At 45.2% G+C, this 25,000-nt stretch overlaps 1 protein-coding gene across 1 annotated transcript in view; it reads right to left on the bottom strand.

Annotated features, from left to right (window-relative positions):
* LOC143104629 (neuron navigator 1-like) overlaps positions 1-25,000 on the bottom strand; it is a 74,111-nt gene that overhangs the window by 40,741 nt on the left and 8,370 nt on the right. The window contains exons 2-3 of the mRNA XM_076268771.1: positions 13,500-13,602; positions 5,333-5,692 (exon numbers count right to left, since the gene is read on the bottom strand). Coding sequence (XP_076124886.1) covers positions 5,333-5,692; positions 13,500-13,602 — 463 coding nt within the window. The remainder of the gene's footprint in view (positions 1-5,332; positions 5,693-13,499; positions 13,603-25,000) is intronic.

Below are 25,000 nucleotides of genomic sequence, written 5' to 3'. Positions count from 1 at the left end.
CTCTCTCTCTTTATCCATCTCTCTATCGCTCTCTCTCTCTCTCTCTCTCACACACACACACACACACACACACACACAAATGGTGCAGGATAATTGTTTTCGACCAGCTTAGCGCTAGTGCTTTTGTCTTTTTGGTGAGTAGAGCAGTCAGCCATGGGGATGAACTTGCAGGTAGGTGTGATACTCATGCTTAATACATTACTTCTTCCTGAAGTCAAGCTGGGGGCCATCACAGACAACTGGCTGTGTATGTGTGTCTGTGTGTGTGTGTGTGTGTGTGTCCGTGTGTGTGTGTGTGTGTGTGTGTGTGTGTGTGTGTGTGTGTGTTGACTACCACAGTCAGCTGGCCAGGAACAGAAGTGTTCATCAGGGAGCACTCGAGAGTGATGAAGACGAGTCTCCCATGTCTTGCCATCATCAGCACACAACCACTAATCTCTGTCTTGGCGTTAACGTGTACTGTAGGCTACTTTTAATACAGAAAATAAACTATAAAGCATACTGCAAACACCTTAACTATGTTTAAAAACTGATTATTACTATTACTACTGTATCTTCATCACCATATGAAAGCAAGGTCAATTTAACCCCAAACATTATTGCTGCACCTAAAAGGATAAGCATCTGCAGCCACCTGTCCTCACTGTGACCTGGAGCTCTATCTGGGGCTCTGCTGCAGACAGGGCCACTGAGGCGCATTGCGGTGAGCTGAGCCAAAGTCTCGGGGATGACGGGCTGTTTCATCTGACCTCAGAGCAGACGGCACGCTGCACGCCCCTCACAAGTGCTAATGGTCGCCCTGGCAACACTTCCTGGGAAACCAGGACCCCGGGGGCTAAACGTCCACCAGCGAGCGGGGCGGGGGCCATCGAGCTGGGGCAGTAGAATCAGCCCGGCGAACTCAGACTTTAGCACAGCTGAGAAGGCAAGGTGCAGCTGCAGTGTTTTATATTCAACAAATAGATAGTAATGTTCTACACGGGCTCCACTTCCTCATCTTCCTCTCTCCCAGAAGAAAAACGCAGCAGTTCTGCGACGCTTATGCAAGGATGTTTAATAATTCAGTCTAGCTTCCCTGGCTTGATGGCCTTCTTGGTGAAGCAGAGAGAGGCGTTGGCATCTCAGGGAGAGATCAAAGCACCAGGCTGGATTAAAAACTAGGGCTAGGGAGGGAGCGCAACAAGCTGTGTGTGTGTGTGTGTGTGTGTGTGTGTGTGTGTGTGTGTCATCACCGCTAACCAGTGATAGCTACCATGGCAACCTCACTAGGACAGGTGGCTACCGTGGTGACCAACCTGAGGACACCATTATTTGTTCAACATGTCCCAATGCATTCCATATGCTGCTATTACATAAATAAACTATGTATTTAGGAGCTGGCAAAACCCAACATTTACATTGAAGTCATAAATGTGTTAATACTATTAAACAATGTATTGGGCGAGTTTCCCATGCATTTTAAGCCTAGTCCTAGATTACAAGAGACCCTCAAAGAAGATGTCCACTAGAAATGAGCTTTTAGTCTAGAACTAAGCTTAATTTGTGTACGCAAAACTAAGGTAAAGCTGACCCATAATGTATGAAGGAGTATACAGTACAATGCACAATATAATTGTTTGTGTTAATGTTTAGACAATACAACATAATGTATGCTTTTATCAGAGACTAACAGCACATAAAACTTTATGGGACAAAGTTCTGCTTGAGAATGTAATTCTGAATCAAGGCATTCTACCAAATGTGTAACAATAGCATATTATTAGAGCACAGAATTCTTATAGAAGAATGACAACAATTTTGTTTAACAGCTCGCTTCTCTTTAGCCTGGGCTGGCACTGGATGAAGGGACACTTCGTCTGGGCTGGGATGGCAAGAGGGAGCCTGTTTATAAGGTGGAGGGGGGGAGGGGGGCTGGGGGGCTGGGGGTGTTACTTGGGTGTTAGCTGGACGTGACACACGACTGGAGCATCTCCAGCTGGCTCTGGCGGTCCTGGCTAATTGCTAATCCTGAGCCTTCTCCACTGTGATTTAGGAGCACTCTCAGCCTCCACTGGTGTAGAGGCTACAATGCCTCCTCTCTCTCCACTCCCAGCACCATGGGAGAGTTGTAATTATATAGATATGTAAACACATTTCATTGGTTAGTATTCAGTATTGGCCCTGTCACCACTCATTTTCATTCAGCTGCTCTAGAGGCCTCAGGACTCATTCTCATTTTCTGGCCTCTCCTCGTTGACCTTCTCTTACTTCTGAGAGATTTGTTCCCTCTCCCTCTCTTTGTGCGCGTGTGTGTGTGTGTCTGTGTGTGTGTGTGTGTGTATGTGTGTGTGACAGACATGTATGTATTATCTCTGCCTTTTGAGTACATGTGTGTGTGATCATCTTTCTGTGTGTGTGTGTGTGTGCATGTGTGTGTGTGTGTGTGTGTGTTCACATGTGTGTGTGTGAGTCTGTGTGTGTGATCATCTTTCTGTGTGTGTGTGTGTGTGTGTGTGTGTGTGTGTGTGTGTTTTCACATGTGTGTGTGTGTGTGTCATCCCTCTGTGTGTCACTGTGCAGTGCCATGCTGCAGTGTGAACTTGTCCAAATCCCTCCAGTGTGCTGTGCACAGATAAAGCAGCTTCTTCTCCACTGGAGAGCTGGCCTGGATTCCAGCTCCACCCTGCCTCTCCCCACTGCTACCCTCCCTGATCTCACTGCACTGAGGGAGGACAGAGGGAGAGGAGGAGGAGAAGGAGAGGAGAGAGGGAGAGGAGGAGGAGGAAGAATGAGGAAGAAGGAGGAGAGAGGGAGAGGAGAGGGAGGACAGAGGGAGAGGAGGAGAGGGAAGGAGAGAGAAAGAGGAGGAGGAAGAAAATGAGAAGAGGGGAGAGGAGGAGGGAGAGAAGGATGAGGAAGAAGGAGGAGAAGGGGAGAGGAGAGGGAGGAGGGAGGGAGAGGAAGTGGAGGATGAGAAGAAAACTGAGTATGAGAGGATGAATCTGCGATCTAAAAAAACATCTGTGATCTGTGTTCAAGAGACAGATCTGTGTTCTGTGTGAAAGGGACAGAACTGTGATCTCTGTTCAAGCTGCCGTCAGTGGTGACTTCACTTGTAGTGTCAAGAGACAGTGAGAAACAGAGCAGGCGGAGAAAGAGAGGAGAGGCCGATGAATGGGACAAATGAAAGAGAGAGACAGCGATATAAGGAAAAAGGGAAAGAATGGGCAGTGCTTAATGACTTGAGCGAGGGAGGAAGAGAGAGAGAGAGAAAGAGAGAGAGACAGAGGGACGGAGGCGTCTAATGACTCAGAGCTAATGATGCTGCCTGTGAGACTGACCACCTGCTTTTCTACTAGCTGAGCACGGCCGACTGAGAGGGGGACAGTGCTGCCAGACCCACAATAATTAGTCAAGGTCAACTCCGCTTAAAAGGACACACACAAACACATACCCAAACACAAACACAACCAACCCTCCCCCACTCTCTCTCAGGAACAGATACAGTTCCAGTTTCACCCTTTGTTCTGTGTGGAAGCAGATAGGACGATTTCATGCCTATGTTTTTTGTTTTTTTAACGTTTATGTTTCTGTTTTCATGTTTATTTTCTTGTTTTCATGTTTATGTTTGTGTTTTGTTTGTGTTTTCCAGAGGATCAGTGTTGTAGAGCTGCCACAGCATGAGGCTCAGTCAGGCCTCCCTCTGGCTCTGATAACTGCTGTGATAGCCTACACAAGACTTCAAAAGCCATTCAATCTGCAGTAACTACACAGAGGCCAAGCCACTGAACACAACCAACTCCCTACGTCCCACCTAACCCCACACCCCTACAAGGCTTAAGTGCCACTGAGCACCAGAGGCCTTCTGTAATGCAGCCCATTATGACTAAATGCAGTAAAATACATTTATAGTGCATAATTCGATATCAGTTTGATATCAAACCTCCCTCCCTCTCTAACCAGCACATACAGTAGGTCAGTGTTGAGGAAGCGTTGCTGGCCAGTGAGATGACTAACATATTTATGGCCGTCCCTGGACACACTATGCGGTACAGTTAGCCTGAGGGGCCTATTGACTGAAAGGCCACCAAGCGGGCTTGGAAAACGGGTGAAATGGAGAGTAGCCTATCACACACACACGCACACACACACCACCACCACCACCACCACCATCTACACCACACCACCCCCAACACCATTTACTGGCCAATCTTAAATCCAGCCTGGGGCACTAAATCATGTCGAGTCATCTACAGTAACTGCTGAATCCCTTACACTCACAGGAAGGATCCCAGGAAATGGGAAATGGCTTCACATTAATCCCCATATGGATATCCAATATATCACAGAATATTCACCGTATAGTACTGTAATATATTACATAAACACTAAAATGCTGTAAAGTGCAATATATCAGCATGCCATTTTTTGCACATTTGGATTAAATTACATTAAATATGTATCCAATGTGCATATTAGAGTCAGTTCTAATCCATTCAATATTCCACCTTTCCCATCCTATAAGTAACCTCTACCATATTTACAACATCAACAACATAGTTTGATTTGAAACTACATTGTCAACATCAACAGATAAATGTCAAAGCTATGATGTTTGCATCCAGTGCACCTTTACAGTGGTCTTTACCTTCTCAGGGACAGAGAGGCAACAGACCAGCCAACAGTAATTGGCAATAAAGTAATTCTCACTTGTGTGCAAATCAGAAATACACATATTTTTTTCAGGGGCTTGCTTCACTGAAACCAGATGGAAATCTCCCTCTTGTGTTGTAACTTGTTACTTGGGCTGTGACAGTGTAGCATCAACTCCACATCACCTGTTTCTGAATGTCCCTTTGAAACCTTGCATTTGTGCACATGCTTTCTTATTTCACTACACATCCCTAAATGTCGTCTTATCTGACGACTGAGGCCATCAAACATTTGCCTGTTTATTCACGTCTCTAACTAGCAAATGTACTGTAGGCATGCTGACTTGTTAGCCAGGTTGCCTTTTGTTCATGTCTGTCTAACTAGCACATGTAGCTGTTTGTTTACATCATATCTGTCTAACTAGCACATAATATGTAACTGTGTTTGTTACCGTCATGTCTGTCTAACTAGCACATGTAACTGTGTTTGTTACCGTCATGTTTGTCTAACTAGCACATATAACTGTGTTTGTTACCATCATGTTTGTCTAACTAGCACATGTAACTGTGTTTGTTATCATCATGTCTGTCTAACTAGCACATGTAGCTGTGTTTGTTATCATCATGTCTGTCTAACTAGCACATGTAGCTGTTTGTTTACATCATATCTCTCTAACTAGCACATGTAACTGTGTTCCCACCCGTTGGCCAGGTTGTCGTCGTCATCTTCATCGTGGAGGCTCTTGCCGAGCAGGTCGCTGTCGCTCAGGTAGCCCGACTTGAGGTCAGCATCAAGGCCCTCCATCAGCTCCATCTGGGAGGAGTGGCTCAGGCGGCTGGAGCAGCGTGTGGGCATGGTGTGGGATGTGTACTGGCTACGCCCGATGCCCCCGCCGCTGACCACTCCTCCACTGCCCGTGGAGGACGGAGCGTCCCCGGCCTGCAGCCGCGGGCTGGACTGACCGTGGCGCCAGGAGAGAGGGGACGAGCGGTTGGACAGGCTGGACAGACTGCGGGCATTGGTGTCGTCGCTGTCGTAGCACACGCTGCTCTCCAGACAGCTAGAGGGAGAGAGAGAGAGGAGAGGGAGAGAGGGAGAAAGAGAGAGAAAGATAGAGAGAGAGGGAAAGAGGGAAAGAGAGCAATAGAGAGAAAGAAAGAGGTAGAGAGGGAATAAATAAACATGAATATACCTCATGAATTATAAACAGTAATTCTGGACAGGTTGGACAGGCTGTAGGCGTTAGTGATGTCACTGTCATAACACACACTGTTCTCCAGACAGCTGGAGGGGGAGAGAGAAGGATAGAGTAGAGTGATGGAGTAAGAAACAGAGAATAAATAAGAAAAGAGAGGGGGAAGAAAGAGACAGAGAGAGTGTCAGAAGGAGAGAATGAGGGAGAAAAGAAGGGGGAGAGAGTGATAGGTAGAGAGAAAGGTGACAGTGGAGGAGAAAGAAATAGAGAGAGCACCTGAGTAAGAGCAAGAGAAGAAAGGACATGACAGAGGGGAAGAGAGAAAGAGGAAGGAAAGGATGGAGACAATAGACAAATGACATTTTCATTGTCGCATCAATGCGGAGCGCTGGGATTTGAAACAGCACAGTGGAGCAGAAAGCATGATAGGCCTGACAGAGGCCACACACACACACACACACACACACACACACACACACACACACACACACACACACACACACACACACACACACACACACACGGCGGAGCCAACGAGCGCTTCGAGGGCCCGTCATTGTGATGAGAGCTGACAGAACGACTACAGTGACCCACTTCCTCCAACCGTTCCCTCCCTCGTCCTGGCTCCCAGTCCTCGGTGAACGAGGCGAGGAATATGGCCGCTCACAGGAGCCACACCGCATGAATACTTTAACCGTTCACTGAAAAGCAAACGCTGGAGACGATATTAAACAGAGCCTCTCCCACCCCTCCCCATCTCTCCATGCCATAACCAGCAGCTTGTTCCTGCCTCTCAGGAGGTCACAGGCCTGTGGAAATGCAGCGTGAGAATCAGCCAGCGCTGTTGTACTGCAGTCACACTGCTCCAGGAGAGGTTCAGGAAACTGCAGTAGACCACACAACCTGCAAATAGGTCAGGCTGATGAAAGCCTGCTCCCTCTCTTCATTTCTACTGTATCTCTCTCTTTCTCTTCCTCTCCCCCCCCTCTCTCTATCTCTCTGTCTCTCTCTCTTATCTTTCTCTCTCTTTCTATCTTTCTCTCTCTGTCTTTTTCTTTTTTCTCTGTTGTATGAACCTTCTGCTGAGTCTGGTGATTGCATAAGCACGCGCACACACACACACACACACACACACACACACACACACACACACACACACACACACTCACACACACACACACACAAACCAGTGCTGCACACAGGAGGTTTTAAGTGAATAATTCAGCGTTCCCCATCATGCGGGTCTCTCCTAGTCTGCTATTTTTACCAGGAAGACGGAGAGCTCTCATCAGGCTCCAAACTGGCGTCCGATTCCTCCACTCCTGCCAAATGGGTTATTGATACGCTCCTAACTCTTCTGAAATCTGCACTCTGCCTCTGCACTCCTGCAGAGAGAATGTCATCCAATGATGCAAGGAGCAGCAGAACTGCGGCAATATAATTTATATGCAGATATAATTCTCGCCCAATTTGAGACATTAAACTTGACCACTCAATAACACTTGATAGTAATTCATTATTGCCAAACAACAGTCAGAGGAATAGTTTGTGGCTGATTGCAAGCAATTTAGGGCAGTTTCTGTTCACTCAACACTGAGGCAGGCTAAATGTGAGGGGATCTCTGCACTGTTGGAACACACTGGGGTTGGGGGGAGGGGGGGCACAGACACACACAAGCTACACCAAACCTCCTGGCAAAGCCACAGATAGCCGTCACCTACCAAAACGCGTTAAAGCACACAGTAACTGGCAGGCCCTGCTACACAGCCCGATTACCACAACACACGACTCAACCCAAACAAAGCTGCCTGTCACAACAGCAGGCCAGCTCACCTCTCACACTCACTCTCACATGTACACACACACACACACACCTCCTGGACACAGAGCACAGAGGCCTCCTCAAAGCCAGCCCACACACAGACAGCAGCTCATGGCTAAGCCAGCGTCTGAATGGAAACTGTCTGTGCCCATGTCCTACTGAGACACATCCTACTTAAGATGTCTTCCTGTGGCACTGGGTTATTAATACCCCAGGAAGAACTCCGGGGAGCATGCAATCCAGAGCTCTCTGAGGTCACTTCCTGCCAAGGGAGGAAGTCTACTTATAGCCACTACATGTGTTCTACAGTATACCCGAGTGCAGAATGTGATGTTGATTGATGATTTTAGTGTTTTAACATACTTCTCTAATGAAGTGATGACTGCAATGCAATCAGTATGACTAGTGCGAGCATTGTAATGTATGCATATTATTGTGAAATAATAGATCAAATTTTAATTTTATTGTCATTGTGCAATTGAGAAAACCAATGAGTACAAAAGAATGGATACAAAACCAATTAAATATTCCAGACCATTAAAAATAACATCCAACTCTTTCAACTGAACACAAATATTTGACTGCCATTGTTGCTTAATTGAAGCACATTTTGTATGCAGTATGTCCCAGTCCATGATATCCCTGTATTTGTATGTTCTGTCAAGTATATCATTTTTACAAGACGGCCCTAACTGATAAATGGTTACTTTGAATCATGCGTTTGTCAATGAGCCACTTTTTTCACACCCACACACCCACCCACACACCCACACACACACACACACTACCAAGACCAAGCGTTGGCAGCTCTTCAGTGTAAATAGAGTGGCTCTGTCTCCACGTCTCCCCCACTCCTCCATCTCATGCACCATTAGTTTGGGACTTTGGCCACAAATCAGCACTGTACTCAGAGACCAACCGCACATTAGTATTAGTATACACTGCAGCAGGCAGCATCGTCTCAACACGTTGGAGTTCATTAGAGCTGATTAGGTTTTATAGTCGAGACGATGATGATCGTGTTCCTAAAAGGGGATCCTAAAGCCTCGTGTTCCTAAAAGGGGAGGTGTTGGTGAATGAGCCAATTCAGCAGATTAATATCAGTAGATGAGGAGCGAATGCAATGATCTATCTGCCAGGTGTCCACAGGAGTCTGGGCATGGCTTGAGGAAGTCATTAGCCAGTGCTCTAGGGCTTTGGGGCATCCTTCAAACACTTCTCCCACATGGCTGCCAGCTCTGCCTGGATGAGGCCATCATCTGACTGACATACAGCGTACCTAACAAAGGGGATCTGGCACAGCAGCCCTCATTTGTCTTCCAGTAGGAACATGTTTAAAGTACACTCATTCCCCTTCATTCATGTCTGCCTTCTGGACTTCTTCGCTCGCTGGCTCTATGGTGTGAATGCTTTCCATGTTTCCACCTGCTAATTACTGATATTGAACATTGCTGAATACAGTGTCAGTGTGAATGCAGTGAATAGCGAATGCACTGATCGATGTGTTGTAAAAAGTCTGGGCACCTCTGTAAGAATCATCAGCTGCTGCGGCACAGCTCTGAGTGTCTCCCCGGTTGAAGCCACTTCTGGCCTGGTACTGGGGCACAAGATAGCAAGGCAGACTGACACACCTGTTAACACCACTTCCAGAGGAGACTCTTTAAGGCACTCATTTTTCGAGCTTCTTCTGATTGCCTGTAATTGCCTGTTCGATTGTCTACAATATGGCGTCTTTACAGCAAATTCAAAGAGGAGCAAATGCACTCATCGATCTGCCAGGCGGGCCTGAGGAGTCTGGGCATCCCTTTCATGGGCGTTAGCTGCTGCCACATGTGGCCCTGATTCTGAGCTTCTCATCCCAGCTGGAGGATAAAAATATCCTCATGTCCTGCCTTTCCTCTCGCTTTCTCTAACACTTTCTTTGATCTCCTCACAGCTGTCTGGAGTGGATGCATGTCACTTGCTTTCGATGTTGTCTATGTTTCCCAGCTATTTGTTTGTATCACAAATGACCAAAAAAAAACAAGAATCTTCTAGGAGCATACTTGGAACTGATATGTAATTGCTGAGAAGCTGTTTCTAGGCCAGTGCCAACTGCTGTACTGTTATATGGGCTGGCTGTCTATATCGGTGTTGGGGCGTGTTGTTCTTGGACTGCTGTGGCGGACGACCCCATTAAAATGAAATAGGAACTTGCAGCCTCACCGGAGCTTCTCATTGGGCGGAAGAGCGTTGATTTATGGCTCGGACTGAGCCAAACGTTTTACCAGCTCGGGAATTTGGACATTAGGGCTGCAGGAGCGTGCACCTCTGGAAAAGCTGCCCTCAGCGATACGCTGTGGAAAACCGCCTGTTGGAGCTAAGCTATGGAAAGCCATCTCTCTTCGGAAGAGGCACAGAAGTTCCTGGGGACTCCTGGCAGGGAGAGCCGAGGAGATCAAAGGGACGAGAGCAGCGGAACGTTGCTACGCTCAGCATGTTCGCCCGTGACAGCATGTGGTGAGGATGAGGAGAGAGGAAGAGGGAGAATATCAAATGTGCAGATACAACATAACACACACACACACACACACACGCGCGCGCGCGCGCGTGTGTGTGTGTGTGTGTGTGTGTGTGTGTGTGTGTGTGTGTTATGTTGTATCTGCACACACACACACACACACACACAGGTACACCTGGGGCAGCCGTGGCCTACTGGTTAGCGCTTCGGACATGGAACCGGAGGGTTGCCGGTTCGAACCCCGACCAGTAGGAAGCGGCTGAAGTGCCCTTGAGCAAGGCACCTAACCCCTCACTGCACTGAGCGCCGCTGTTGTTGCAGGCAGCTCACTGCGCCGGGATTAGTGTGTGCTTCACCTCACTGTGTGCTGAGTGTGTTTCACTAATTCACGGATTGGGATAAATGCAGAGACCAAATTTCCCTCACGGGATCAAAAGAGTATATATACTACACGTACACACACACACACACACACACACAGAGACAGATCTGTCTTCCTCTCCTCTGCAGTACTCCATAGCAGGATCTGCATGCCCCTGAGGTCACCGTGACATTTCAAGGACTACTGTGTGTTGGTAGCCTGGAAACCAAACTCATTTATTTTGTGAATAGAGTCTGGTCACTCACAATTGGGAAGCCTTTCCAACACTAGCATGGTGATGGGCGTACAGTAGACATAGCTTAACTTTGAAATCATTGGTCCAGCTTAATCAATCAAGGATTCATAGGGTTGCTCCGGATGCTCCAGGGATAACTAGGGATGCTCCGATCAGTTCTTTTGGGGCCAATCAATGAAATCAGTATCTGCCAATACCGATTACCGATCACGATCACAGGATGGGCATTGAAAGAAAGTGCAGGGCTCTACACTAACTTTTTTTAAAACATTCAAACATTCCAATGCACCAGTTGCAAAGATTAAGAATGACTGACAACATTTACAGGAAAACAAAATGTAAAGAATATTAGTGCCTTCTTGCCTTATGCCTTTATGTAGTAAGAAATGTATGAAACAGGCTATCGTGAGATTTCTTTTTTTATAGTCTGCCAATGCTCGTTCAGAGAAGAAAGTTAATTGTAACGTAACGGTGTACCAGCAACTGTATGAGGCTATAGGAGCTTGCACACTGCTCCAACAAACTCCAACAAACACCAACAGTCGGGTCAGTGTGGGCCGGCTGTCTGTCTTTGTTGCCGTTAGTTGGATGGAGACACCACAGTGTGGACTAGCAGTTGGTTTTATGAACATTCTAAAGACTATTTCCAACAGCTGCCAACTTTAGAATGTTGGAGTTTGTTGGTGTTTGTTGGAACAGTGTGCAAGCTCCTTATCAGATCTTACGGTGTTGTTATTAAGATGCAGCCTACTTGATGATACAGGAATCCTTACTTTAATCTGCATTGATGGGGGCAATAATGTTACTTTCATTTTCTACTTTAGCTTGTAGGCTATTCGGTGTAAACACGCATGAATGGAAGTCATCAGTAGCATCCTACCTTTGAAGACAACATGACGGGAGGCTGCTTTAGTTCCTGTTCGCTACCGATATAATATATTTTGCATATTCCAGCCAATCCCTTAACTGGACTAAAAGGCATATTTCAGCCCTTGAATTTGATCACTAGCAACTGAGAAACTTCAGGTAAAGTAACACGAAACTGCTAACGTTGAGGTGCATGTAGTCTAGGTTTTATGCTGCATTCACAACGTCATTCTATGGTTCCACTTGTAGGCTAATGTTTTCCGATGTTGTGGTGTATTTTGTATAAAACATTTAGGCTACGTGGTTAGAAGTCATTCTCACCAGTGCTTCTAAATAGTTTTTGGCTCTGATCCGCTCTTCTGATCGGCCTTCAGAAAGTGCTCCGATCAAACTACTTTGAGTGAATATCAGCCGATAATGACTTTATAATAATAAACTTTAATAAACTTTACAAACTGAGAAACTGACAGTTAAAACTCAGGGAACAATGTGACCTTTGCTGTAAATAAATTTATTGAGCAGATAATCTGCCGAGCGATGGAAACCTTAGTGAACTATGGTGTTCCAGACTAGCATCTCCCTGAAAGGAGATCTAGATGGGCGTCGCCAGGCTAGTATGTTGGGCCTTTTTTGGCAGATTCATCATATTCTAAGATTCCAATGCGGAACTGGTAACCTTGTCGGCCATTATCCCTTCTATTTTGCCAATGTGTAAGCCAGTCATTGCAAGCGCCTCTTGATCGATTAATCACCACTATGTGGATACTGTTTGTAGAATTGATTTAGATTAAGTGTTAGTTAGTATAATTTGTATTTTAGTATATTTAGTATATTCTTTATCTTCTACTGTCCTTAGTTGTGTTTTTATATTATATACTTTTAATTACTTTTTCTGCTGTTAGTGAATGTGCGTGTGTTGTCTGTATGCTACTGAATCCTTGAATTTCCCCTGGGGATCAATAAAGTATCTATCTATCTATCTATCTATCTATCTATCTATCTATCTATCTTTTACTGTTTTGCTTTTAATCTGAGAGACCCAAGACACTACACTGCACTCGTTAAGGCATGTCTGCTGCGGTCCGGAATGGAAAAGTATAGAGCTCTTCTAATTGAGAGCCTCTCTGTGAGAGTGTGTTCTCTTGTGTTTTCCTCTCTCAGTGTGGGCTCGTATCTGTCTACGTGTGAGTGTGTGTGCTGTGGTGTCCTCTGTGGAGGTTATGAGCGGGTGTAAGCTCTGGATTCAGTGTGAGAGGCGGGGGGGGGGGGGGGTTCATCGGGCGACTGGGACAGGCGTAATGAATAGACGCCATAAAGCAGAAATGTTGTTGCTGTAAAAAGTGGAGGCCAGGTGCTCAGACAGCTGAATGGGCACCCTTCCCAGCACACACTCACTCACAGCAGGGGGCTGCAGTATTGATATATTGAGAGTGTTTGTGTTTGTGTTTATGTGTGTGTGTGTGTGTGTGTGTCTGGCTGGGATTGTGCACTCATTTTATTTGCATACCAGTGCACACATCTGAATGTGTGTTTGTGACTGTGTGTGTGTGCGTATGTGTGTGTGTGTGTATCTGTCTTGTCTTTGAGCTCTTGCTTTTTATATGTCTGAATATGCATACTAGTACATGATTCTAGATATGTGTGTGTGTGTGTGTGTGTGTGTGTGTGTGTGTGTGTGTGTGTGTGTGTGTGTGTGTGTGTGTGTGTGTGTTTGTGTATTTATGTTTGTTGGAAAAGGAAAGTGTAGAGCACACACACACCTATCTATATAAAGTCTGTTTGTTTGTGATTGCCTGAGGAGTGTACTGCGTATACCATAAATGATGTGTATAGTGCATTTGTACAGAGAACACCGGTTCCACTCACCTGTGGCTGAGCTGGGTCCCTCTCAGACTGGACATAGTGTCCTCCAGGTTCTGCCTGAGGTCCAGAACGTTCTGAACGGTCCGCTTCCTCTGGGACTCTGGGTCTGCAGAGGAAGAAAACGGGCCGGTCACACACCACAGAACTACAGAAGAGCCTGACCATAACCACACTCAACTCGGAAAACAGTGCGGAACAGGCTTTCACCCTAAGATGACAGGCGTGCAGCAGACCAGGACAGGTTCAATCCAGATCCAATTGCTATGAATGTCTGAAAGTATGGGGACGAGATTCATTCCATTCCATCCACTGTATTGACCCAACAAATGCACTAAACCTCTTAAAAGGCACAGACAAACCACTTCACAAGCCATGCTTCCATTAGCCAAAAGGTCTTGTTTATATGCTGACGTGAGGACCACTTGCTTTGGAGGTGCCTTGTTGAGTCGATCCGCAGTCATCAGATAGCATTAAAGCCCATTTTTCTCCCCCGATGTTTGCATATGGAGAAACAGCTGTTGTCAGATAAAGTACCTCACATCAGGGTGGAGACACATTCTGGCAAAGTGAACTGACCCAATACTTTCCATTTCAGTTTAGACTCTGGATTCAGGCAGGATGTTGTATTGGGGCCAGAGAGTTCAAAATTCCCTTGTCTGTCATTTACAATGTCTATACCTTAACTCAAATCTCCATCCAGCCATATTTTCCCCTTCACATAATCCAAGATTCCATACACCAATACCTTTCGCAATATCTTCATTGAACCACATACAGACAGCAGGAGAAATGTCTAGTAGGTCTGGTGGTCCCTGAGACCTGTTGCAGCCTTATTCTGATGTACAGAGGTGACCTAAACAGAGACGGACCACAGGAAGTGACATCATACTGTATTCCCAGCATCTGCACACCTGCGCAGCCCTAACTCACAGCCAGCTGATAGAACGCCTGCTTTAAATGACACTCTGCTGATGGATGCTCTTTAAAGCTGCAAGGCACCCTGTTATGAACACATTCAGATCCGCACATGGCCTGTGGCTTCTGGTGTTCAGAGCTGTGTGTGTGTGCATGTGTGTGTGTGCATGTGTGTGTGTGCGTGTGTGTGTGTGTGTGTGTGTGTGTGATAAATGTGACACTTTATGAGAGGAGCACACAGAGTACAGAGCAAATGCCACCCTCGGGGCATCGAGGAGGGTAAGAGATGGCGAGTGTGTGTGTGTGTGTGTGTGTGTGTGTGCATGGTGCCGTTGTTTGCTGGAGCGAGGCAGACAAACACATCATCACCGACACAAACATGACAAAGAATCAGACTGCCTCTGACTCAAACAGGGAGATTAGGAGTTATAGAAAGGAGAGAAAAGAGTTCTATGACACAGACTCTACAAGCTGGCAGCTGTGTACCTGAATGAACCTGTTCCCTTCATCTCTACCCAGCCTGCCCAAGCAGATGGGTGGTCCCTTGCTAAGCTGGGGTGTGTTTCCCAAAACCATAATTGCTAACTAAGTTAGCAATTTTGTTGGTTGCAATGCATTTTCCCATTTCCAACCAACTAAGTTGCTAACAGGTTAGCAACTATGGTTTTGGGAAACACACCCCTGTTCCCTTCATCTCTACCCAGCCGGCCCAAGCAGATGGGTTGTCCCTTACTAGCCCGGGCCCTACTGGAGACGGCTTATCCTAGCCACTGCCGCCATAGTGCTCCTCAAGGGGATTCAGGCTCTACACAGCAATTTGTTATTGGTGCTGTACAAATAAAATAAAATTGAATTAATTGAATTGAACTGAATTAGTGAGATAATTGGAAGTGGAACTAAAGCAGATGAGTGTTGATGAGTAATGAGAGTGCTCATCTTCCTTGTGAGGCCCCTGGTGTTAAAAGGAGGAGATAAAGGTTGGGTTGTTATGAGATAAAGCCAGACAGAAGTCCAGGAGGGACTGCACTGCAGTGGACAACTTCAAAGATGGCAGGTGTTTGGGTGGTGTGAGGCAGACAGACGCACGGACACACACACACACACACACACACACACACACACACACACACACACACACATCACCAATTGAGACAAATTGACCGGAGCCACCAGGAGTCAGACAGTGGAGTCAGAGAAATAGAACCAATGAGAGGAGAGGAAAACATGGCACAAACATTAGACGCTGGCAGCTGTTTAGTAAGCCTAAACACATGTGCATGATGTGTGGAATAGGGACAGAGAGACACGAGTGGCTCAGCCTGTTGTGACTACAGAGAGAGGACATCTGTGTTGTCCTGCCCCAGGCCTCAGAAGGAGGAGATAAATGCTGGGTCTTTATGTTATGAGGCCATGGACTGAGTCTGACCACCAGGCATCCAGGAGTGTAAAAAATGGCAGGCAGGTATTTAGCTGGTGCCAGACAGCGCTGGGGCGAGGCAGACACACACCTCACTGTAACTGAGACAAACGCTAGCTCACCATGGCAACCCCATCCACCACCGTCTCCTGTTGCCTGCAGGCAGTGTGGACATGCATCACTGTGGACTATTAACGTGTGTGTGTGTGTGTGTGTGTGGGTGTGAGTGTGAGTGTGGGTGAGTGTGTGTGTGTGTGTGTGTGTGTGTGTGTGTGTGTGTGTGTGTGTGTGTGGCTGTAGGGTGTATTTGCATGAGAGTGTGTGCCTGTGTGTGACGGAGTCTGTGGTGTGTAGATGTATATGGGTTTTTGTGTTTTGTGAGTCTGTGTGTATGTGTGTGCATGCATATGAGTGTGATAGTGTGTGTGTGTGTGTGTGTGTGTGTGTGTGTGTGTGTGTGTGTGTGTGTGTGTGTGTATGTATAGATGTACATGTGTGTGTGTGTGTGTGTGTGTTTGTTAGCCCCTTTACTATAACATAAAACGCCCATGAGGGGAAGTGGAGAGGTGTTGACACTGACCCTGGCGCTAACTACCTCCGCCCTCACAGTAACCTCCACCCCCATGAGCCTGTAGCTGCGTCAGCCATCGCCAAATCACACATGTGGCCTCCACAGGGCCATCTGATGGATGTGAGTCTGTCACTGTAATTAGCACTGATCACTCATGATCTACTGTCTGAGTCACCCCCCCTCCCCACACACACACACACACTCAGACACATGCCAGACTCTCAACCACACACATACACACATACTGTCATGACAGAGACTCTCAACCATGCACATACACATACTCAGACACACCACACACACATACATACATGCACACACTAAGACATGCACAAACACACACTAAGACACAACAGAAACCTGAGGCCTCTAAAAGCAGAAGAGAAAAAAACTGTCAGTGTTTAAGGTGACAGCCCTTATGCGTTTCACCACAGACATTATCTATGAGACAGTGAGTTCCTGTACTTTGAGTACACCAAGGAATGTTCTGGAAAGGGAGGGAGAGAGAGAGAGAGAAACCATCAAGGGGTGCCAAAAAATATATCAAGACACTTAAGAAGGTGCCAAAAAGGATGTCAGGGCCTAATTAAATTACATCAGGTAAAACATGTCACTCAAGCAGAAGGACAGTTTCAGTGTTTCTCTCCTAAATCCCTCAACCACGGGGGAGGGGAAGGCAAGCTATCAGTCTGACCACTCAGCCTGCCCTAAATCATGTCAGCCCATCTCTTATGTGAGAGAAGGGGAGGCCGCTGTCTCCAGCCTGTGCTTAGACACTGCAGTAAAAGTACCACAGGAATACTAGACGGATAAATCATGAGTTCATATGCTCCGTGACATGTTTTTATAATCAGGGGAACGGTGGGGTGGGGTGGTGTATGTGTGTGTGTGTGTGTGTGTGGGGGGGGTGCTGCAGATGGAACAGATTGCTTGTCTTTCTTCTTTATTTTCCTTGCCTGTAACCAGTTTTGAATTATTAAAATCACTTCATTCATCAGTGCCACACACACACACACACACACACACACACACACGCCTAAAATTGATTTGTGCCCCTGTTGAGTCTCGGGCAGGGAGGAACATATCAAAGTTGCTTTTGTGTGTTTTTACATATCAACGTTTTGTGTACTTGCACAGTAGCTTGAGAGAAAGAGAGAGAGAGAGAGAAAAGACAAGAAAAGCAAATAAAAAACACAGCAAACATTTCAGACTGTGGTAAATGAATCCAACTGCACCAGTGATGACTTTGCATCCTCATACGGGGCTACCAAAGACCTGACCTGTGTGTGTGTCTCTTAAAGGAATTATCCGGAGTAAAATGCACTTTAGATCAATTTACGGATGATTGGGAGTACATACGTTGAGTTGACATCAAAATCATGTCATTCGGATGTGTTTTGAGAAAGTTCGATTTTACCGTTTTTAGTCAAAACTCGTTAGCCTGGAAGTGACCAGGGCATGTCATTTCGCCGCTACAAAACGCTATTTTTATACCTTTTGTACAGTTCCAAACAACATTACACTTACGTAGTAGTGAGTAGAGGGTCCCTAAAGCCAAACCGAAGTATCCCGAGGTCTTTATGTGGTCGGATAGAGAGTCCAGAATGAATTTCATCAAGCCAGTACCTTTCCGGAAATGTTGCTGCTGCCGTAGAAGTCGATTGCATCACATCGTTGCACGACATCACGTCACGTGACATTTCAAAATTCCAACCTGTTAGTAAGCTAGGGTTTGCTGTTGCATACAACTTCATTTCAATTTCGAAAGAAATACTAGACTAAGTTTAAAAAAAAAAAAAAAAAAACGGCGACGAAATTGTGAATTTCCAGAGCGTGTTACTCCACACTCGGCAATCGACTCCTACGGACTTTCCCCTAAAGATGCCAGCTGCAGCAGCAACATTTCCGGAAAGGTACTGGCTTGATGAAATTCATTCTGGACTCTCTATCCGACCACATAAAGACCTCGGGATACTTCGGTTTGGCTTTAGGGACCCTCTACTCACTAAGACGTAAGTGTAATGTTGTTTGGAACTGTAGAAGAGGTATAAAAATAGCGTTTTGTAGTGGCAAAATGACATGCCCTGGTCACTTCCAGGCTAACGAGTTTTGACTAAAAACGGTAAAATCGAACCTTCTCAAAACACATCCGTATGACATGATTTTGATGTCAACTCAACGCATGTACTCCCAATCATCCGTAAATTGATCTAAAGTGCATTTTACTCCGGATAATTCCTTTAAGAGGTGTACCAAACTGTGAGGTCCACATGCTACACAGTGAAGAACAGCAACACTGTCCACTGCTCAAGTGAGACAGCCACCCATGCCCATCAACAATTTGCTGACACAGAGAAGTGAATGGAGCCTCTCACTGTGACACTGTCTGTGAGTCAGTGTGTGTGTGTGTGTGTGTGTGTGTGTGTGTTTTGGGGTGGGGTGTGGCGTCTCAGTAGTGTGTCTAATCAATTCCATGTAGCACTTAGGCATGGCGCCTTAACTGGCATAATTAATGAGAGGATAGACAGACAGAGAGAGAGAGAGGAAGAGGGAGAGAGGGAGAGGGAGAGAGAGACTTTGATTTCAAAACCACTTCATTGAACCGTCTTATGGCTCAAGGATCTTTTGTGTGGAAAAAAAACCCAAAAACTGATATTATCGGTAACATAAACATATTTAACGCTAATCCTTGACTCCAGTTAGACAGACAGCAAAAGAGAGAGAGAGACAGAGAAAAAGAGAGAGAGACAGAGAGAGAGAGAGAGAGAGAGAGAGAGAATAAGGGAAAGTAAGGTAAACAGGTAGATGGATTGCGACACGGGGGGAGACAGTTACATACCAATCAGAACAAAAGGCACAAGCTCTAGGAGCTGGCAGCTGTCCTAAGTGAAATGGGTGACCAAGACCTGTGGAGGAGGGACCTGACAACGTGCTTGGCACCTCCCCAGAGAAAGGGCACCTTCCCTGCCAGTCTGCCATCAGCTAGCTGGCCTCTACCCAACCCAAGTCTTTTTCTCTCCCTCTTTTTTTGTGGTTAAATGTCACTGAAGCACTGAAGTGGTGCTGCCCTTAATCACCTGCACTTTGCAGAGAGAGAGAGAGAGAGAGAGAGAGAGAGGGACAGAGAGAGAGAGAGCAATACTAACACAAACAGGGAAGAAAAACACCAGACATGTTGCAACCCAAAGTTGGGAAAGCTCTTGCTGGAGACTGAAACCCATGTTATTGTAGGATACGATAGTGGAACCGACACTGACTTGGCCTGGATTCTGCAAGTCCAGTCCACTCCCAGGTCAAGCCGTCAGCTCTGGCACAGGAACAAGAGGGGGCCTGTTTTCTTGGTCAGTCAGAACCCATTACTGCAGGAGATACTATGTTAACACCACTGTGGTCACTCCTGTGTCTGTAACTTGGTTTGAAGCAGTGGTGTAGTCGACGTGATACGCAGGACTAAGCAGTATACCCACTTAAAAAGCATCACCATCTCAGTATACCCACTTAAAATAGGCAAGGATACGTATCAACATTTGGGGTTGATCACAGTATACCCACTACAGCTAACTACTACATCACAGTATATCTACTAGATAGATAGATAGATAGATAGATAGATAGATACTGTATCGATTCCCAGGGGAAATTCAAGATCTCAGTAGCATACAGACATCACACACACATTCACTAACAGCAGAAAAAAGTAATTAAAAGTATATAATATAAAAAACACAACTAAGAAATAGAAGATAAAGAATACTAAATATACTAAAATACAAATTATACTAAATAACACTTAATCTAAATCAATTCTAAGAACAGTATCCACATAGTGGGTGATTAATCAATCAAGAGGCGCTTGCAATGACTGAGGCAGGGACTGAGCCTGTGATTCTCTGTGCTCTGTACTGCTAACTAAACTACAACACTGGTCTGAAGAACAACAGAGAAGGAGAAACACTAATGAATGAGAAAACAGAGCTGTTCTTCTGGATCTTTCTGTCTTTAATATCTCACTCAGACTGGCAACACTGAAAGCAAAGACTGCCAGGTGGGCCTTTCAGCTTTCACTGCAGTATTTGATTCCAAAGCACAGCAGTTACGATTTCATTCACAGCCATTTCACAAAGCACAGACTAGTCTGTCTTGCAGTGCAGTATTAAAACACTGACCTTTCTGAGACCATTTCTGAGTTACACTCCATAATATGTTAGTGTTGCACGGTGTATCGATACTAAAAAGGTATCGCGATGCCTTCACGCAAAAAACGATACGATTTCAGACGTTTTTAGAATCGATACTTTATTAAAATAATAACGTTCTGTGTCTGTGTCAACTGCTGCTCCCACTGCTCCTTGCACGCATCTAGGCAAGTGGGCGTGTCAAGCAGGCAGCTCTGAGTGAGTGAGTGCGCAGCCAACGTCAACATAGTTCTTTGCCGACAGTTCTAGGCCTTGTGGATAAAACAAAAGGTGTGCTATTTCTATTTCGGATACATCGCGTGAAGGCAAGCCATCAGGTACACAAAGTTATTTAAAAGCAGTAGGCTACGCATGGAACTTGGCTAAACACCTCGCAGATATATCCCAACATTTTTAAAGAGTTCAAAGAACAACAGGTTAACGAATATGCTATAGAAAACACGACTACATGGTTAGTGCCAAGTTATTTTCTTATGTTTTAGTCTAGCTTAAGTGAAACGAGTATGGTTCTCTGGGATAAAGCGAACCTTCCTTCATCAATGAATTTTGACGAGACAGAGCTGTAATCATTTTGACGAGACATAACGAGCTGTAATCAAGGGTGCTAACGCGATGAAAGCGCAATGTTCACGCCAGAATAACATTACCATAACTTGTAAACGATCTATTTCATGTTCGGTCAGTAGCAGCCTACTACTGGTAATATTTGTCATGGCATGTAGACTGCAATTTGTTCAATAATTATTGCCCAGATGTAAGATAGGCTACCCGAAATGCGCTAATTAAAGCCCACAGCATAACACCACCAAAGCGTGTTGAGTCCTAATAATAATAGCGGCTTATTGTTACAGTACGTGGTAGCAAATCATGTTATCAAAGAAATAGACGTAATGTAGGAATGCACACAGATATATTGCAACAGGTAATGGTGTAGGCTTATCTGACGAAGACCTGAGTGGTTGGAACGTCGTACTTGTACACTGGGCACAAAGAAGACTATCCTCACATTTTCCCCTTTGCAACTGTCAAAGAAATCCCATGAACACGGGAAGGCCTAGGGTAGCCTATACTGTACATCAGATGGCCTAAAGATTAGGCCCCTCTGCATAGCATTCAGTGATTTGCATGCAGTAATTTTAACACTGACCTTGATCTAGCCTAGTTTGGCTATTTAAAGCTACTTTATTGCCACAACACAATGTAAATGAACTATAACAAACAATAAAGGACTTAATCACACAAAGTAGGCCTACTATTTTACTGACTATAAAAAAATAATAATTATGTAGGAAGTTTAGAACCCAGAATTTACCTACACACTACAAAAGTGCACCAAATTCAACACAAATGACTCAATACACTTGGAGGAGGTATGAGTCCTTTCTTCTCCAGATATCTTAGGATTTCGCCGTAGTATCGTTTTAGTATCGAGCATCGTGATATTTATGGCAGGTATCGTATCGAAGTCATAATTTTGGTATCGTGACAACACTATAATATGTAATATATTTCCCTCATATGATCTAGGTATGCTCCTATAAAATTACATACAATTATATTGTATTTAGGGCTGCTTTGTTAAACGTATGTAATTTAAGGTGTCTTATATATAATATAAGATGGTGCCTTAATTTGACATCAAGGGGGTATAAGTCCATACCTGGTGCAGAGTGGAAGGCACTTGACTTTTACTTCATGAACATCAAGGCTATTACAGTTTCAAAGGAAATACAGCCATTCCCTGACCCACATTTACATCCATGCAATATACGTCCGACGTACACACAAAATGTACAACCCACCCACTCACTTGTATACACACCTGCTCGACTGCCCGGTAACCAGAGACCAGAGACATACACACACACACAGACACAAACACACACGCACAAGCACATACACCCACACACACTATAGGATTTCAGACAAGGTGGGTCAGACAGTTAGTGGTGGCAGTAAAGAGCTTGCCTGGCTGATCCCTCTGAAAGACTATCTGGAGACTTTGTGCCCCAGGGGAGAAGCGGCACCCACTGAATTCTCATTTGGCCTCCTTTTCATCTCTATGCCTCTATGCTTAGCAAGGCCAGGCAGGGTTCACTATCACCCCAAAACACCCACCACTCTCAATCTATCCCTCTAGCACACACACACACACACACACACACACACACACACACACATACAGGACGTTCACATGCATGCAAGCCATTCTCATGATAGGTACAGTACTAAGCAATAGGTTACGGAGAAGATGTGATCCTGATCTGGGCCAAACCAGTAAACACCAGCTCTCTCTACCTCAGTGGCTCAGACCTCCAATCAGATGTCAGGAATGGCAGCTCATGTCTTAAGACTCTCTTCCAACGTTCGGTGGTCTGATATTTCTCGACAAAAGACCGTTGTTAAGTATAACAGACCGCTGTCAAGGAAAATGGGTTTTGTGCTTCATATTCACATCTTTCATACCACTCCGCAAGTAGTGCGGTCACTTCTTGCAATGGAACTTCATTCAAAAGTGAAAGCAGACCGTTGATCTGCTGTGTTCTGAAGAATGTTTGATTCAAGTTCAGCGTGTTGTGAACTATTTGTTTGATGAAACGGTAACAAATAAATGTAAAGAGTTATATCATGTGGAGTTTATTTTTTCATTTTGGCAAGTAGCCGTGTAATAAGTGGGATAATGTATAGAACACCGGTCATTATTGGAAAATAAGTCCCTTCAGGACGAAGCAAGACCCTGTCCTGATCACCCTGTCGGGACTTATTTTCCGATAATGACCAGCGTTCTATACATTATCCCTTATGTATATCTATCTGTATGTCTAACTTCTCTCTCGGAACTGTAGTCAGCGTCCATATTCATGCCTGTTACAGGAACTAAAAGGTCAAACATGAAGGTCAAATTCTGTGAAGGGCATACAAGGTAGAGACAGACAGTGGCATACCAATAAACACTTTGTGTCGTATATCATTACAGTTGCAGCAGGTACTTATTTTGTTTAAAAGAAGCAAGCTAAGTTAAGTAAACTATCTAAAAGCCAACAATTACTTGCTAGCTTGCCTTGCTAGCTAGCTGGTTTCTTTTGGCAATAAATGTAGCATCATAATGATCCTAATACACACTACATCAGTTTGTGGTTGCTTCCAAGTGGGTCAGCCAATTCCGGACAGCATCTGACCTCTGTATGTATCAGGCCCCAAACAAGCTCAGTTCTGGCGTGCGTCCAGCCTCATCTGTTCCAGAATAAGCTATAGTAACTGGGTGAGCTGTGTCCGGCTTCACTGTACTCAACACACACGGGCATCTGTATGCACAGAGCAGGAGCTCTGTTTCCTCCAGAGTGACCTCGTGATGACAGGGGGCACTGAGGCGGTCCAAGGGGACAAGCGGATGCTACAGCACACTGACTGCCACTACCAGATACACATACAGATACAGTATATAAGGCCATTATGGGGATGCCGTGGAAGGATCTGGAAACAGGGCAATAGAGAGTGGGAGGGAGAAAGAGAGAGAGAAAGAGTGACAGAGAGAGAGAGAAAGAGAGCGAGCTCCACAAATAGACTCCATCTAAAGACATCAATGTTCTCCTTTCATGACAACTGTATATTACGCTAAATGAGATGCTGCAGAAAGAAATAGTGCTTTCCTTTTTCATCATTCCCCATAAAGTGCATTCAAATTTGTGTCATTCATCCAGTTCTCTATTTGGTGCGTCCAGAACAAACACTGGGCTTTGTTGCAAAGCATTTAGCTGACTTTAATGAGTACTTCTTCTTTATGGGTGGACAGAATCCCCACACACTGCATGCAAAGAGCCAAGACTACAGGCAGAATACAGCGGAGAGAAATAACAGTCTTACAGTGCTGCTTTACTGAGGACAGGCAGAAACAGGTGCAGGTCAAGCCATCCTCCCTGCCAATACTATTGAAAGGTGTATTGATTGTGTTTTTAACAAAAGCAATATAACATGCTGTGTCTGTTTATGTAATTTAGTACAAGTTTGAATGTTTTGTTTAATTACTGATTTACAGTTTGCACCTGAAAGCCTGTAGAAAATGAGGACATTGCTGTTTCAGAGCTCTTCTCTGATCAGCTATCATCAAATGAGATTGTGTGGGTCGTTTCCATCAGGTGCTCACCTCCCAACTCCCTGCCTAGTGTGTGTGTTTGTGTGTGTGTGTGTGTGTGTGTGTGTGTGTGTGTGTGTGTTTGGCAGCTGTTATCAGCTTAATGGAATTAATTATACCCACGGCAGACACCTTCCCAAAGACTGCATTATTATTCAAATTCTCAAAAAACACATTAATTAATAAAAAAAAACATCTAATCTACATAACACTGATGGTTTTGCATGGACTTGGCATTTTGAACCCTTAGTACGGAAGGAGCCATTCTGTGAC

This window comes from Alosa pseudoharengus, unplaced genomic scaffold (assembly GCF_046254945.1).
Source record: "Alosa pseudoharengus isolate Yale_2024_CS ecotype anadromous, Long Island Sound unplaced genomic scaffold, YU_APseudo_1.1 YU_APseudo_1.1_scf_5, whole genome shotgun sequence".
Classification (NCBI taxonomy): domain Eukaryota; kingdom Metazoa; phylum Chordata; class Actinopteri; order Clupeiformes; family Clupeidae; genus Alosa; species Alosa pseudoharengus.
Note: the sequence above shows the minus strand (reverse complement) of the source record. Positions and strands in the feature narration are given on the sequence as shown.